Below are 13,777 nucleotides of genomic sequence, written 5' to 3'. Positions count from 1 at the left end.
CAGGCACGAGAAGTCAAGCAGACGCGAGACTTCTTTTAGACGTGAGAGAGAGTCGGTTCACTCTATGAGCCCCTCTCCTAGTAGGAGTTTGTCACCAGTAAGAGAGAGAACGGGATGAAGATCCTCTCGTTTTTCAGTCCAGATTCTCCACAAGGTGGAGAAGGAGATTCGGAAGAAGAGGTGACGGGAGAGAAGGAGTCTCGAACATATAAAGTTCTGACTGACCTTCTTTACGAGAATACGGAGATTCTTTAACTCCTGCCGCTCTCCTTCGCCTCGATCACTGTTTTCGAGTGCGATTGTGCCTAAGTCTTCGTAGGTCTTGAAGATGAGACCTACGATCTCTATGAAGAGAGCGCTTCAGTCCTTAGACAAATGGATGTTGTCTAAGAAGGATCTGGGCAGGACCACCTTCTGTATGCCTCCAGCCATACTTTCTGGCAAGAGAGGTTTCTGGTACCGAACTGGGGAGAACATGGGCCTTTCTCTTCCAGCGGCAGCCGAAGCGGACTTTTCAACCTTGGTTGACTCGTCAAGGAGACACGCTTTGAATGGAGCTCGCGTGTCTTGGGCTATTTCGGAGACGGATCATCTCCTCAAGGGACTCTTCCATATTTTGGAAGTGTTTAATTTCCTAGACTGGTCCCTTGGGGTGATGTCTAAGAAAGCTCATGACTCGGATGGTCTTGACCCCGAAGTCATTCTGAGTATTCTTGCTTGTATTGACAAGGCGGTACAAGACGGATCGGGAGAAATCTCCTCTCTTTTCGGAGCAGTACTCCTTAAGAGAGGAGATTTTTTAGTTCATTCCTAACCAAGGCGGTTTCTCCCTCACAGAGAGCAGCCCTGGTTTTCGCTCCCATGTCTGACTTCCTGTTTCCTTCTCAGTTAGTGAAGGACATTTCTCGATCACTGACTGAGAGGCGACTCGGGATCTTCCTCCTGCAAACTGCAAGGAAGGAAGAAGAGACCTCTTGTTTTCTGTTGACAAGAAAGGACTGACTTCTACGGTTCAGCCCTTTCGAGGAGGGCCTCTCTCCAGAGCTACCTCTAAGAGAAGAGGTCTTGAGAGGAGAGGTAAGGCTCCTTCCCGTCCCTTTAAGAAAGGGAAGTGAGACAGACAGCCTCCAAACACCAGTGGGGGCCAGGCTTCTCGAATTTGCAGACGCCTGGTCACTCATAAACTCAGACGCCTCTTTCCATGTCCATAATCAGGAAGGGATATCTTATCCCCTTCCAAGACAGTCCTCCACTAACGACCAGTTCCGCGGGAACTGTCAGCCAGATACAGGGACCCTGTACTGAGGGAGACTCTTCGTCTGATGGTGAATCAATGTGGGACAAAAGAGCTATAGAACTGGTTCTAGAGCAAAACTCTCCGGGGTTTTACAATCGGCTTTTCCTGGTTGCGAAAGCCTCGGGGGGCTGGAGACCAGTTCTAGATGTCAGCGCTCTGAACAAGTTCGTTCGAAAGGAGAAGTTCTCTATGTGGAGACTTCGGCCTCAGTCCTGGCGGCGTTACGTCAAGGAGATTGGATGGTGTCGCTGATCTCCAGGACGCCTATTTTCATGTCCCGATTCACCCTTCGTCGAAGAAGTACCTCCGTTTCATGACGGGGGGAAGGATCTTTCAGTTCAGGGCCTTGTGTTTCGGCCTATCCACAGCTCCTCAGGTCTTCACAAGCCTGATGAAGAATGTGGCGAGGTTTCTTCACCTCAAAGGCGTTAACGTCTCTCTATATTTGGACGATTGGCTCATCAGGGCCAGAACGGAGAGACAGTGTTTGGAGGACCTTTCTTTGACCCTAGACTTGATAAAGGCGTTGTGACTACTTGTGAACCTCGAGAAGTCACAGCTGATTCCCAGACAGAACTTGGTCTATCTGGGGATTCAGATGGATTCTCGGGGTTTTCGAGTATTTCCTTCGCAAGAGAGAATCGTGAGAGGCTTGGAAAAAGTCTCTCTCTTCTTAGGGAAAGAACGAACTTCGGCGAGGGAATGGTTAAGCCTACTAGGCACCCTTTCCTCGCTCGAACAGTTCTTTCCTCTAGGAAACTACATCTTCGCCCTCTTCAGTTTTTCCTAAGGAGATCTTGGAACTGGAAGACAGGGACTTCTCTCGACAGTTTTCTCCTTCCAATGGAGATGAAACCACACCTGCAATGGTGGTTGTCCCCTCTAAAAGAGAACAAGGGAATTTCTCTGGAAAGTTCCGAACCCAAGGCCGAGTGTTGTATTCCGACGCATCGGAGAAGGGTTGGGGAGCAACACTAGACCGAGAGAAGTGTCAGGCACCTGGAAGGCAGCACAGGTGTCCTGGCACATAAATTGCCAAAGAACTTCTAGCAGTTCACTTAGCGCTAAAGTTCTTCGAACCCTTTGTGACGAACAGTGTGGTCCAAGTGAATGTGGACAACACTACAGCCCTGTCCTACATTCGGTAGCAAGGAGGAACACACTCAGTGTCTCTTTACGAGATAGCAAGAGATCTGCTAATTTGGGCCTCACAAAGAAACATCGCCCTCCTAACAAGATTTGTTCAGGGGACGAGAAACATCAGGGCGGACAGACTGAGCAGGAGAAGCCAGGTCCTTCACACAGAATGGACTCTTCATTCAGAGGTGTGTCAGAGTCTTTTGGGATCTTTGGGGCGGGACTCCTCACGTAGATCGTTCGCCACATTCCTTTCCAAAAGGCTGAGTCTTTTGTCTTTTGTTCAGTGGTGGAAGACCCAAGAGCTCTCGTGGTCGACGCCTTCCTGCTGGACTGGTCTCATGTGGACGTGTACGCTTTCCCCCTTTCAAAATCCTGGGACAAGTGTTGAGAAAGTTCGTAGCGTCCAACGGGACAAGGATGACCCTGATAGCCCCGTTTTGGCCAGCACAAGATTGGGTTTTGCAGAGGTGCTGGAGTGGACAGTAGACTTCCCAAGATCCCTTCCAAAAAGGATGATCTTCTCAGACAGCCACACTTCGAGAGGTTTCATCAAAACCTCCCCGCTCTCGCTCTGACTGCCTTTCGACTATCGAAAGACTTGTCAGAGCGAGGGGGTTTTCCCCTCGCGAAGCTGCAAGCGCTATCGCTAGAGCCCGCAGAGCTTCCACTAGACGAGTCTATCAGTCGAAGTGGGAGGTATTCAGAAGGTGGTGTAAGTCTAAGAAGTTGTCCTCCTCCAGTTACCTCTATAACCGAAATCGCCGATTTCCTGTTGTTCTTGAGAGAGGTCTCTCATTTGTCTGTATCGACAATCAAAGGATACAGGAGCATGCTGTCGGCAGTATTTAGAAACAGAGGCCTAGACATTGCTGACAATAAAGATCTTGCATGACTTGATTAGATCGTTTGAAACGACAAAATCGAAGGAACTAACTCCACCCAGCTGGAACCTGGACGTAGTTCTCAAGTTCCTTTCGTCTGACAGATTTGAGCCTCCCCACGTAGCTTCGTTCAGGGATATAACAAGAAAATGTTCTGTTTCTCCTATCTTTGGCGACAGCCAAAAGAGTTGGCGAACTTCATGCCCTAGAAGATGAAGTCGGCTTTAACAAAGACTCGGCCTTTTGCTCGTTTAGAACTCTGTTTCTAGCGAAGAATGAAAATCCATCAAATCCCTGGCCCAAGAGATTCGAGATCAAAGGCTTATCAAGTCTAGTAGGGAGAGAAAACAGAGAGGTTCTCATTGCCCGGTAAGAGCCTTGAAGTCTTCTTACAAAGAAAGAAAACAAATGGGAGGCTCTAGACAAAGTCTTTGGTGTTCGATTAAGGACCCCCACAAGAATCATGTCTAAGAACGCATTAGCTTTCTTCATTAGGAGCGTCATTACGGATGCTCACAAGTTCTGTCCTGACGACTCTTTTCCGCTTTTAAGAGTAAAAGCCCATGAAGTTAGAGCAGTGGCGACGTCTCTCTCTTTCAGAAGAATATGTCATTAAAGAAAATCATTGACGACATATTGGAGGTGCAATTCAGTTTTTGCATCTCACTATCTTAAAGACGTTCGCAGTGACCTACGAGAAATGTTTTTCTCTGGGACCGTTTGTATCGGCGGATACAATACTGGGTACGGGAGCAAACACCATCCTTAAATTTGACATACCTTCTACTAGATATGTTTCTTTAGATTCCTGCTGACAAAGAGGGCTTGGTGCTGCACTGGCGGCCAGTCACTGTTGTTCAGTAAGGAACTCTTGTGATCTTTTAGGGGAGTATTAAAAATTTTTTTTTTGAGAAATTTTGTATAAATGAGTTTTTCGTTTCGAGTTATGGTTTGTTTGTTATGAGTTCGGGGATAACTCAGAGCAATTCTATATACTAACATGGTGGTTAGGATCAGGTGGTCGGGATTGGTTATGCTCCTTCACAAGGTGTGTTGTCATAGAAGTGGTCCAGTACCCATTGACAAAGTCCTTTTAGGCTCTGCCGAGTAAGCGGTTCTTATACCCATCGACAGACCCACAAGAACTCTAGCCATAGATCTAATATCTCGCTAAAGTCTTGAGGTGATGCAGACTACCGGGCTACAGCCACGAAGTCTACCACCTATCAGGTAGGAACCAAGGTTTTTTCTTTTATAACCTACACATATGTTGTTACCTGTCTATTCCATATTAGCTGTCTCTGACCCTCCACCAAAGGGTGCCAATCAGCTATGTATATATCTGACAGGTAAGTTCATTGTATGAAAATGATATTGTTATAATACAATAAAGTTTCATACATACTTCCTGGCAGATATATACGAATTAATGGCCCACCCAGCCTCCCCGCAGGAGACAGGTGGAAGAGAGAAAATATGATAGAAAACGGGAATGGTTCTTAGTCCTGCCGCCCAGGCAGGCAGGTAGATCACCTGACCTACCGGTAGTCGAAGTGGCGCGAAATTTGAATTTCTGTCGGGGACGACGGAGTCTTAGCTATGTATATATCTGCCAGGTAAGTATGTATGAAACTTTATTGTATTATAACAATATCATTTTCCTTCAAACAGCTAAGAATTAAAAGCGCTTGAAGTGCGAGCTTTTAACAATTCTTGTTCTTTCCATAACAATATGTCGTGAGAGTCATATTAGCTGTAATAACGGGAGATGCAACTCTGTGTTGACTTCTCTTTGCACGAAGGAGATCAAGTGGGCCTATGAGAGATCCTTCTCTCTTTGTTATACGTGTCCACGGATGCGTTGCTGGGATAGGGAGCCGACACTGATCCTTAACTAGTAAATTAAAATTTTTTTTTAATTTTAACTTTAAATAAGTGTATTATTTTCTGAGGTTATTTTGAAATGAGTTTGGGGATAGCTCTTTTCAAATTAAATTAAGCACAAACCCTGTGTAGGATCAGGTGATCGGGATCGGTGTTGTGCTCCTTAAATTATGCCAATAGGCATTGGTGTATTGTCATGTAAGTGGATAAGACCCCATTGACAAATGACCACTAGATTCTGTCAAGTAAGTGGATAAGACCCATTGACAGATCTACAAGAACTCTTAGCCATAGGTCACATCCTCGCTGAGGCTCTTGAGACGAAGCAGACTACTAGCAATAGCTAGGAAGTCGACCCTTCGTCTAAACACATAGGAACCAAGGTTTTATTTATTTATTACCTACAACGTATGTTGTTTACCTGTCTATTCAGTAATAGCTGTTCTTTTACCCTCCACCAATGGTGTGAATCAGCTATGTATATATCTGACAGGTAGTTGAATGTATAAAAATGATATTGTTATAATCAAATAAAGTTTTATACATACTTACCTGGCAGATATATACAATTAAATGGCCCTCCCAGCCTCCCCTCAGGAGACAGCTGGAAGAAAAATTATGAATTAGAAAACGGGTATGGTTCCTATTCCCGCCACCCAGCGGCGGGGGGTAGATCACCTGACCTACCTGCCGCGTGTGCCGCAAAATAGTAATAGCTATGTATATATCTGCCAGGTAAGTATGTATAAAACTTTATTGTATCATAACAATATCATTTTGTCTTTTTTTTTATTTTACATTTCTTTTTACTTTTTTGTACTTTACGTAATTTCAATTTCTTCACCAACGAATGGATGTCAGTCCATTTACGGAATTTTTCGAACCACCCATGAGAAGCCTTGAACTCTGGGGTTGCCGTTGATGTCCCCTCTCCACCGTTGTCTTCAGCTTGGGCAATCAAATCGCCGAAAATAGCGCTGGCCTTCTGGCAGATTGCCGTCTCAGTTATCGTATCGCCATTGATTTCTTTGTCCTCGATCCATACAAGAAGCAGCCTTTCCATTTCATTATGCACATGGCTCCTCTTGTTGGACAAAATAGTCATGCCCTTGGAAGGTGTAGCTGCTTTGATGGCTTCCTTCTGCTTAAGGATGGTGCCTATCGTTGACGGATTTCGGCCGTATTCCTTAGCAATCACACTCAACCGCAAGCCAGCTTCATACTTTTTTATTATCTCCATTTTTGTCTCCATAGAAAGCATTCTCTTCTTTCTGTGAACTTCAGCAACTTTCTTGGTACCCATGACTATACTGTACGTAATTAAGTTATGTAGTATGTATACTAATTAGGTTCTCACACAACATGATAAAGTAGCACAACGAAATCACTAACGAATTTACGTTACTAAACGAAATCGTTGGACCGAACGAATGCCGCATGCGTATGATGAAGATGTTGGCACGAAGAGGCCGAGATAGGTACACCACCACGTACGTTAAGATGCATGATGGGAGGGATGCTGTCCAATAGGAGAGAAGGATCTCATGGCAGTGACTAGCATCAGGAACCAATGGGAGAGCAGGAGGATGGTGGCGAGTCTACTAGTACTAAGATGGCGGCGCGCGGCGCGAGTTTCAAAATTGTTATCCGGGCAAATCTCGGACTTTCAGAAACCTTTCGTATCTTGAAAACTTTTCGTATGTAGAGCCGTTAAATTTTTCGCATTGGCTTTCGTATCTCGAGTTTTTCGTAAGTTGAGCCTTTCGTATCTTGAGGTACCACTGTACTTGCCAATCTCCTTACATGGGTAATATCAGAAAATCTGCCTACCTAGAGAAAGTGGTTAGCACTATTGAAATCAATGAAATTTTTGCATTGTAAGACTGCAAATACATATACAGAGCAGTTCCAAAACCCTGTGATGATTGTTAAATTCTCAGAAGTTTGAGAACGCGGTGACGTTTTCATCAGTAACTCCATGGCTTCCCACAAGTGCCAGCACATTACTAACAACACGGAAGTGGAAAAACATTGTTTATAATTTCACAGGACCTTCATCACATTAATCGTACTATAGTAAACTACACAAAATAACCAATTGAGTGTGAAATGTAAATATTGTAATGGACTTCGTACGTTTCAAGTATTTTTACATCTTGGATGCTCATGCTATGGTAAACTTTTGAATATTGGGTTACTGTACAAGAGTACCAAAGGAGGTAAAAGATAACTGCATAATATTTGTTCACATTGCATACAAGATAATGAGAAATTGCTATGGACAGCAGAGATGCAGAGGCTACACATTTAATTATCACAAGGCATTCACCGCTGGTACATAAAATTACTATATAGAATCTGACAATACGTAAGATTGTGTGATAAGGTTGCATAGGAGAAACACTCAACTCTTAAGTTAGACCTCGCTTCAACGTATCTCAACTTCTCAAGTATGCCAAATTCTTTATTGCAAGGTGTTAATTTAAATTGTTTTGTTGCAGCATAATGTATTTAAAAGTTTTCAAGAATTTATATTTATTGATGTCATCTTTTGATTACTTTTTCTAGATAGAAAGTGAAGAAGAGGAAGAGGAGCCTCAACCTGATGAGAATGAGGCACCAAAGCCAAAGCACTGTGAGTCTAAATCCCATTTGTTGCACATTATTTTCAAAATCATATAATGTGTAAACATAAAATTCATGTAGAATATTGAAATGTTTTAAGTTCAATAGTTTTTAAACAAAATATGTTTTGAATTATGAATTTTTTTTATGTAGATTATAAGATTTTTTAGATTAATAAATTTACACGATAATGCTAGTTTCCCGTTTGAAAAGACGGTAAGATCTTAAATTTTATCCACCAATACCCTTGTGTTTGGTTAAGGATAGACAGAATCAAGTTGCTGGAAATAATTAGGGAAAGTACAGTACAGGGAACATTTTGTTTTACTTGACAATGCATCCACCTTGTTCATTATGTTAAAAACATACTGTTTCAAAGTGATCATAATTTTATTTTTGATTACAAAAGTAATTTCATGAGACCCATTGTTAATTATTGAAATCTGAAACGTGTAACTGCAGTAGAGTTCTGCCATTTTAGGAATGTAGCATTCAAAAATAGTTTAGACTGCTGTAGTTGCCTCTATCAGTCTATCATTTTAAAGTTTCAGGTTCTGTTCAGTAAGGAAACTAAACATACTAACGTCAAATCCATCATAGCTAAGCCTCATTGGGTAATTATTGAAACGGAAATAAAATTTATGTTGGTAATGATGTATGTCATGGTAAAACCAAATCTCCATCACATTCATACCTTCCCTTCCAATTAGCACACATCTCTTAACCATAGCAAGAAGTATCATGAATATTGTGGTACGTAGTTGGAACAGGAACCCCTAGCTACTGGGGGATTCAGAGCACTTAACAGCCTGAAATTTTATTCACAGTCTGCTCACTTTAACCAGCCATTATGTATCAAGAAGCATGAATATTTATTTTTTAATGCTCAAGTTAAGGGATCAACTTTATTTAAATTTTGTAGATGGTTCAGATGTTACTTAGTTTTTTAGTTGATAATTTTTTAAGATATATTTTTTAAATCTGAGCAACCATTCTTATATCAGCATAGCTATCAGACTCTAATCTGCTCATTTTAATTATGGGACTTACCCAATAATTATGTAGATAAGAGTTTCACTCACAGCTATATAATTGGTAAGTATATAAAACTCTGTTTTATTATAAAAATGTCATTTTTTTATGTAAGTTACTTGGCATTATATACAGAAAAAGATAATTTTTAGAATATTTTTAGTTGTTTAGAGTCACTTATTTTGTGATGTTTATGATTACAGATGACCAGGATTGTGACATTTCATCTCTTGAAGCGCCTACTTTTACCACATTGGACAGGGGCCCTCCTGCTCCCATGCTTCGGCTCACCTGGGACCATCCCGTGAATCTCATTGGAGAAAAGGTGCTTTCTCCAAGGATACACATTTGTGATTCCTGTAACAAACCTATTTTGATATATGGGAGGATGGTAAGTCTTGATGGTCAGTGGTCATTTGTTGCATAAGTTAATTCTAGTGAAAGGTTATATATTCCCATTAAGTACACTGTTGGTATGGATAGAATTAGATGCTTATTCTAGTTTGGTGCTAAATAGTTTGGTGTTCCCATTTTAGCCATTTTCTGTGTGACTTTTTATTCTCCAAAACGCCCAATACCATTGAAGTAGACATCTCTTTGCTTCATTGCCTCCCTTCTTGGTACAGTCCAGCCAAAATAAAATAAAAATTAAATTTCCACTTAGTATGGCCATACTGTAATTTTTTGCAATTTTTCCTCTTGGATACAAACCGTTGTTTATTTACATGCAAGTTTCTCACTCCATACATTAATTGATTTGTTGGCTATAGTACCTAGCTGAGGGACAGTAAAACTTAAGTGTAGTAGCTGGACATACAGTAGCTAAGTTGCAAAGAGGGATTAGTTTTTCAGTGCATCAGTTAATAACTTTGCTGCCATTTCTGAATCTTTGTCCCAAGAGATTTCAGGGAATGTCTTTGCTCTTTTGTTGACTGCATTTCACAAATAGTAGTAGTGTAAAAAAGATCTAACAGCAGGGCTGGCTGGCTTGAGTTTGGTAGTCTGCTGGTAAGTGCCCTTACAAAGAGGTAAAGGAATCCCCAGTTTACAATGGATTTGGCTTACGACATTCTAGGTTATGACACTTTTCAATTATATTTATCAGAAATTATTTCCAGGGTTGCGACACTTGCAACAACAATCTAACGGAAGAAATATAACTCCAAAAATGCAAAATAATATTTGAATGTTTTTTTTTTATGAAAAATGCAGTAAAAATGTAGTTTACATCGTTTTCAATACACCCAAGGCATTAAAAATAAGGTTTTCTTAGGATTTTGACAATGTTCTGGCTTACGACGTGTCTCAAGAACGGAACCCTATTTGTAAGTTTGGGATTGCCTGTATGTGTGTGGTATCTAGGTCACTTCTTTATCTGAACACAACTTCAGATATTCTGTTGCAAACAGAAAACACATTTAATATTGTAACCTTGCTGAGTGAGAGTGTTTATTTTTAAGAATTATTATCCATGATAGTTTTCTTTATTTCAGATACCTTGTAAGCATGTGTTTTGCTTGTGCTGTGCTCGAAGAGAAGACCGTGTCTGTGCAAGATGTGGGGAAGAGAGTTCGAGTAGAACAACTGGGGCTTTGGAACAGTTTTCATGTGCACATACACTATAAATAAAGCTGTTTGTAAGCGAACGTATCTCTCACAGCGAGACTTACAGGTATGACATTTATTATTATAAGATATTTACAATAAGCCTTCATGCGTCATGACATTTATTTTCTTGGTTTTGGTAATAAGATAGAATATCTATTGATAATAAAGAAACTGAAGAGTGCGTGTATATATGTTTGTGCTTCATATTGGATAGGTAGGTTCTGTCATTTAATTCATAGTCATACATATTGAAAACATAATTGAGACCTTTGACTATGCTTTGGTGAAGAGAGAGGTTAGTTAGGTTTTACAGTGTGTTTACCTTTGGTTTTTATTTTGAATAAAGTTGTATGAGGGCCATTTCAGAGATGCATTTGCTATTGGCCCAGAATAAGTCTGAGGCTTGAGTATTTAGAGGAAATTTGTATACATGAAGCCAAAGTTAACAGTACACATTTCTTTATTTGGCTGGTTAACCATGATAGCATGACCATTACAAACTTGTAAGACCAAAGTCTTTGTGAACAATGTATAAACCACACTGCTAAAATATGGTTTGGTATGATTTGTATAGAGTTCAGTGTTTCTTATGAAATTTTAAAACTTGGGAAGATATAATATCTTTGCATATTTTTTGCCCTTATTTGAATGGCATAATCTAATTTCATAGATTTTATAGCATTACTTGGCATGAAACTCATTTTTGTTTTGAAAATTTTATCGTACGCACAAGAATGTCTGAAAATGATTTATATATAGTAAATATGATAGCACAATCAATGTTATATAAGTAAGAAAGAATAACGTTAAATAATAAAATACTGTGTAGTAATAATAGTAGCACTAACATTCAAGGTATAGGTACTATACAGTGTTAATTATCAACATTTTAGATAAAGAGATGATAGTGCAGTACAAGAATATGTATCGGTTTTTTTTACTCATGTAGGATAATGGGATGAGCAGGAGCTTTTAAACATGTTATTTAAATTATAGGCTCACATTGATCATCGTCACATGAAAGTACCAGGAACAAGTAGTCATACAAAAGAAGAAGTTAAAGAGGAGCGTATCAGTCATCGAGATCCCAGAGGCGAAGGACGAGAGCAGAGAGCAGATCCAAGGAGTGATACACGGCAAGATCCAAGAGCTATGACAGACCCTAGAGTTGGAAAAGAAAATTATGAACATCGTGAGCCTTACCCTGCCCAATTTGCTCGGCAAGGTTCGGGGACCTTTACCAGTCCCCACTCACAGCCTCACCAGTCTCCATCAAGTCATCAAGGAGCAACACATCATATATCGGCTATACCCGTAATGACGACACCCAGAACTAACCTCATCACCGTACCCATTCAAGACCCTCCTGAGCACTCCCCTCATTCAACCTTCCAGCATTCTACTCCTACACACCCTCCACCCCACTTACCCCCAAATCATCCTCCCCCAACCCATAACTTCACAAGTCCACCCCCTGCTCACACACAGCCTCCTCCCAGCCACTCACAACCACCACCTTCTTATTCAACTTCTTTCACTACTCCATACACAACCCAGACCCCTCAGTTTACATATCCACCCAATCCATCTGCACCACCTCCACCAAATCCTAATGTTCCTCCCCCTCCATATACAAATGTAGCACCTACTGTTCCACCTCCCACAACATATGGGAGTCAACCACAATATGACAGTCAGTACACATCAACCCAATGGTCAACACCTCCACAAGCTCCACCCAGTCACCCACCTGGACCTCCACCTCATCATGCACTACCTCCGTCGTCTCAATCCAACCAATATTACCGGAAAAGTTTTAAATTTTGAGGGACTGTTTGTGCATGGGAGCAAGATTGCAACACAAATATGTTGTGTACCAGTGCTATTCACAGTGTACAAATGTGACAAATTATTTTGTCTATACATGGCGTACAAGTAATATCAATTGGTACTGTAATCCAGTACCTAATTATAGACTGATTTTATTATAGTTATATATAAAGTGCACCATTTTTACACATTGAATCATATCTTTTTGAGACTGCTAACAATTTTGTTGTAGTAGAGAATTGTGCCACATTTTTTATTTTTTGCAGTGAATGTGTTGGATGCAACATAAATTAGACTGGCTTACAGAATTGATTGTTCTCTTATTTTTTATTATTACCAAATTTCCACTGTTTGGTAAGGCAAAGTTCTCCCAAAAACCAAAAATATGAATGTGCATACTATTGACAGTGTAAAAATATTTTTCATTTTGCAATAACTTTGGGGAAATATGACAATGATGTGGCATACTTTCATTATAAGTAAATAGTAAATGTAACTTATGTATTATTGGAAATTTTAGAACCTGTAATATTGAAATTTCTTTTTGAACTTTTTTCTACTTAACCCTTATACAACATAGAGTATTACCATATAGTATACATAGCCCTGCGGTTGTGTTGTATCTCATTGCCATTCCAGATGACCCTACGTCACCAATGCTTTTTGGAGCTCTGAAAAGGTCAGCAATACTACTTTTAAAATAAAAAAATATACATATGAGGCTTGTCACTTCGATGCATCTCTAAACTGAAGAATTTCTGGAGGTGGCAAGTTCAAAGAAATTCAGGCCCCCAGCTAGGTGAGGTGGGTTGTTTTGGGGCCAACCAGTGCCATTTCATTTATCACTGAAGCAAAGTGCAGATACACAGGCTTAGTAAGCATGTATCCTTTAAATGCACTCAAGTCAACTCTGAACACCTGTGGGGCTGTTGCCAAATCCAAAGCAGAGCTTTGAATCGCCTTCTCTGATGGAGGCCAACCTGTCATATAGTTTTGATTTCGAGCCAAGTTTGAAGGATAAACTCATTCAACAGGGTGATAAGAGATTGGTGTCCAGTTGCCATTCGCCTTGAGCTAAGTTTGAAGGATAAACTCATTCGCCTTCTCCAAACAGAGGAGCTACTTTACAACCCTGGAGATTGATAGTCTACAACTTCCATTAGATTCTTTGCCAAGATCCCTCCCTCTTCTGCCAACAGGGACCAAAGGAAAATTTTGAGGATCCTGGAGGTTAGGTCGGAAACAGTATCGGTACTTGAGATTCATGGGACTAATGGTCCTTGATGGTTAGTGACCCCAAGTTAGTTTGTTTGTATGGCGTTTTTACGTTGCATGGAACCAGTGTTTATTCCGAACCACGTCGAGAGTGAACTACTGTCACCAGAAATATGCATCGCTCACCCTCAATGGAATGCCCAAGAATCAAACTTGCAGTCGCCAAGGCCATACCAACCACGCCAGCAAGGCGTTCCAAATTATG

General features: G+C 40.8%; 2 protein-coding genes and 1 pseudogene across 2 annotated transcripts in view; 2 read left to right on the top strand and 1 right to left on the bottom strand.

Moving 5' to 3' along the window:
• LOC135199904 (E3 ubiquitin-protein ligase Hakai-like) overlaps positions 1–12,846 on the top strand; it is a 16,383-nt gene extending 3,537 nt beyond the window's left edge. Inside the window, 5 exon segments of the mRNA XM_064228023.1 lie at positions 7,771–7,837; positions 9,063–9,250; positions 10,353–10,434; positions 10,437–10,531; positions 11,464–12,846. Of these exon segments, the coding sequence (XP_064084093.1) occupies positions 7,771–7,837; positions 9,063–9,250; positions 10,353–10,434; positions 10,437–10,531; positions 11,464–12,294 (1,263 nt within the window). The 3' untranslated portion in view covers positions 12,295–12,846.
• Positions 1–13,777, top strand: part of LOC135200004 (glycogenin-1-like) — a 247,778-nt gene that overhangs the window by 25,469 nt on the left and 208,532 nt on the right. The window lies entirely within an intron of this gene.
• LOC135200003 (CTP synthase 1-like) overlaps positions 1–13,777 on the bottom strand; it is a 155,460-nt pseudogene that overhangs the window by 75,238 nt on the left and 66,445 nt on the right.

Source organism: Macrobrachium nipponense, chromosome 26 (genome assembly GCF_015104395.2).
Source record: "Macrobrachium nipponense isolate FS-2020 chromosome 26, ASM1510439v2, whole genome shotgun sequence".
NCBI lineage: Eukaryota > Metazoa > Arthropoda > Malacostraca > Decapoda > Palaemonidae > Macrobrachium > Macrobrachium nipponense.
Note: the sequence above shows the minus strand (reverse complement) of the source record. Positions and strands in the feature narration are given on the sequence as shown.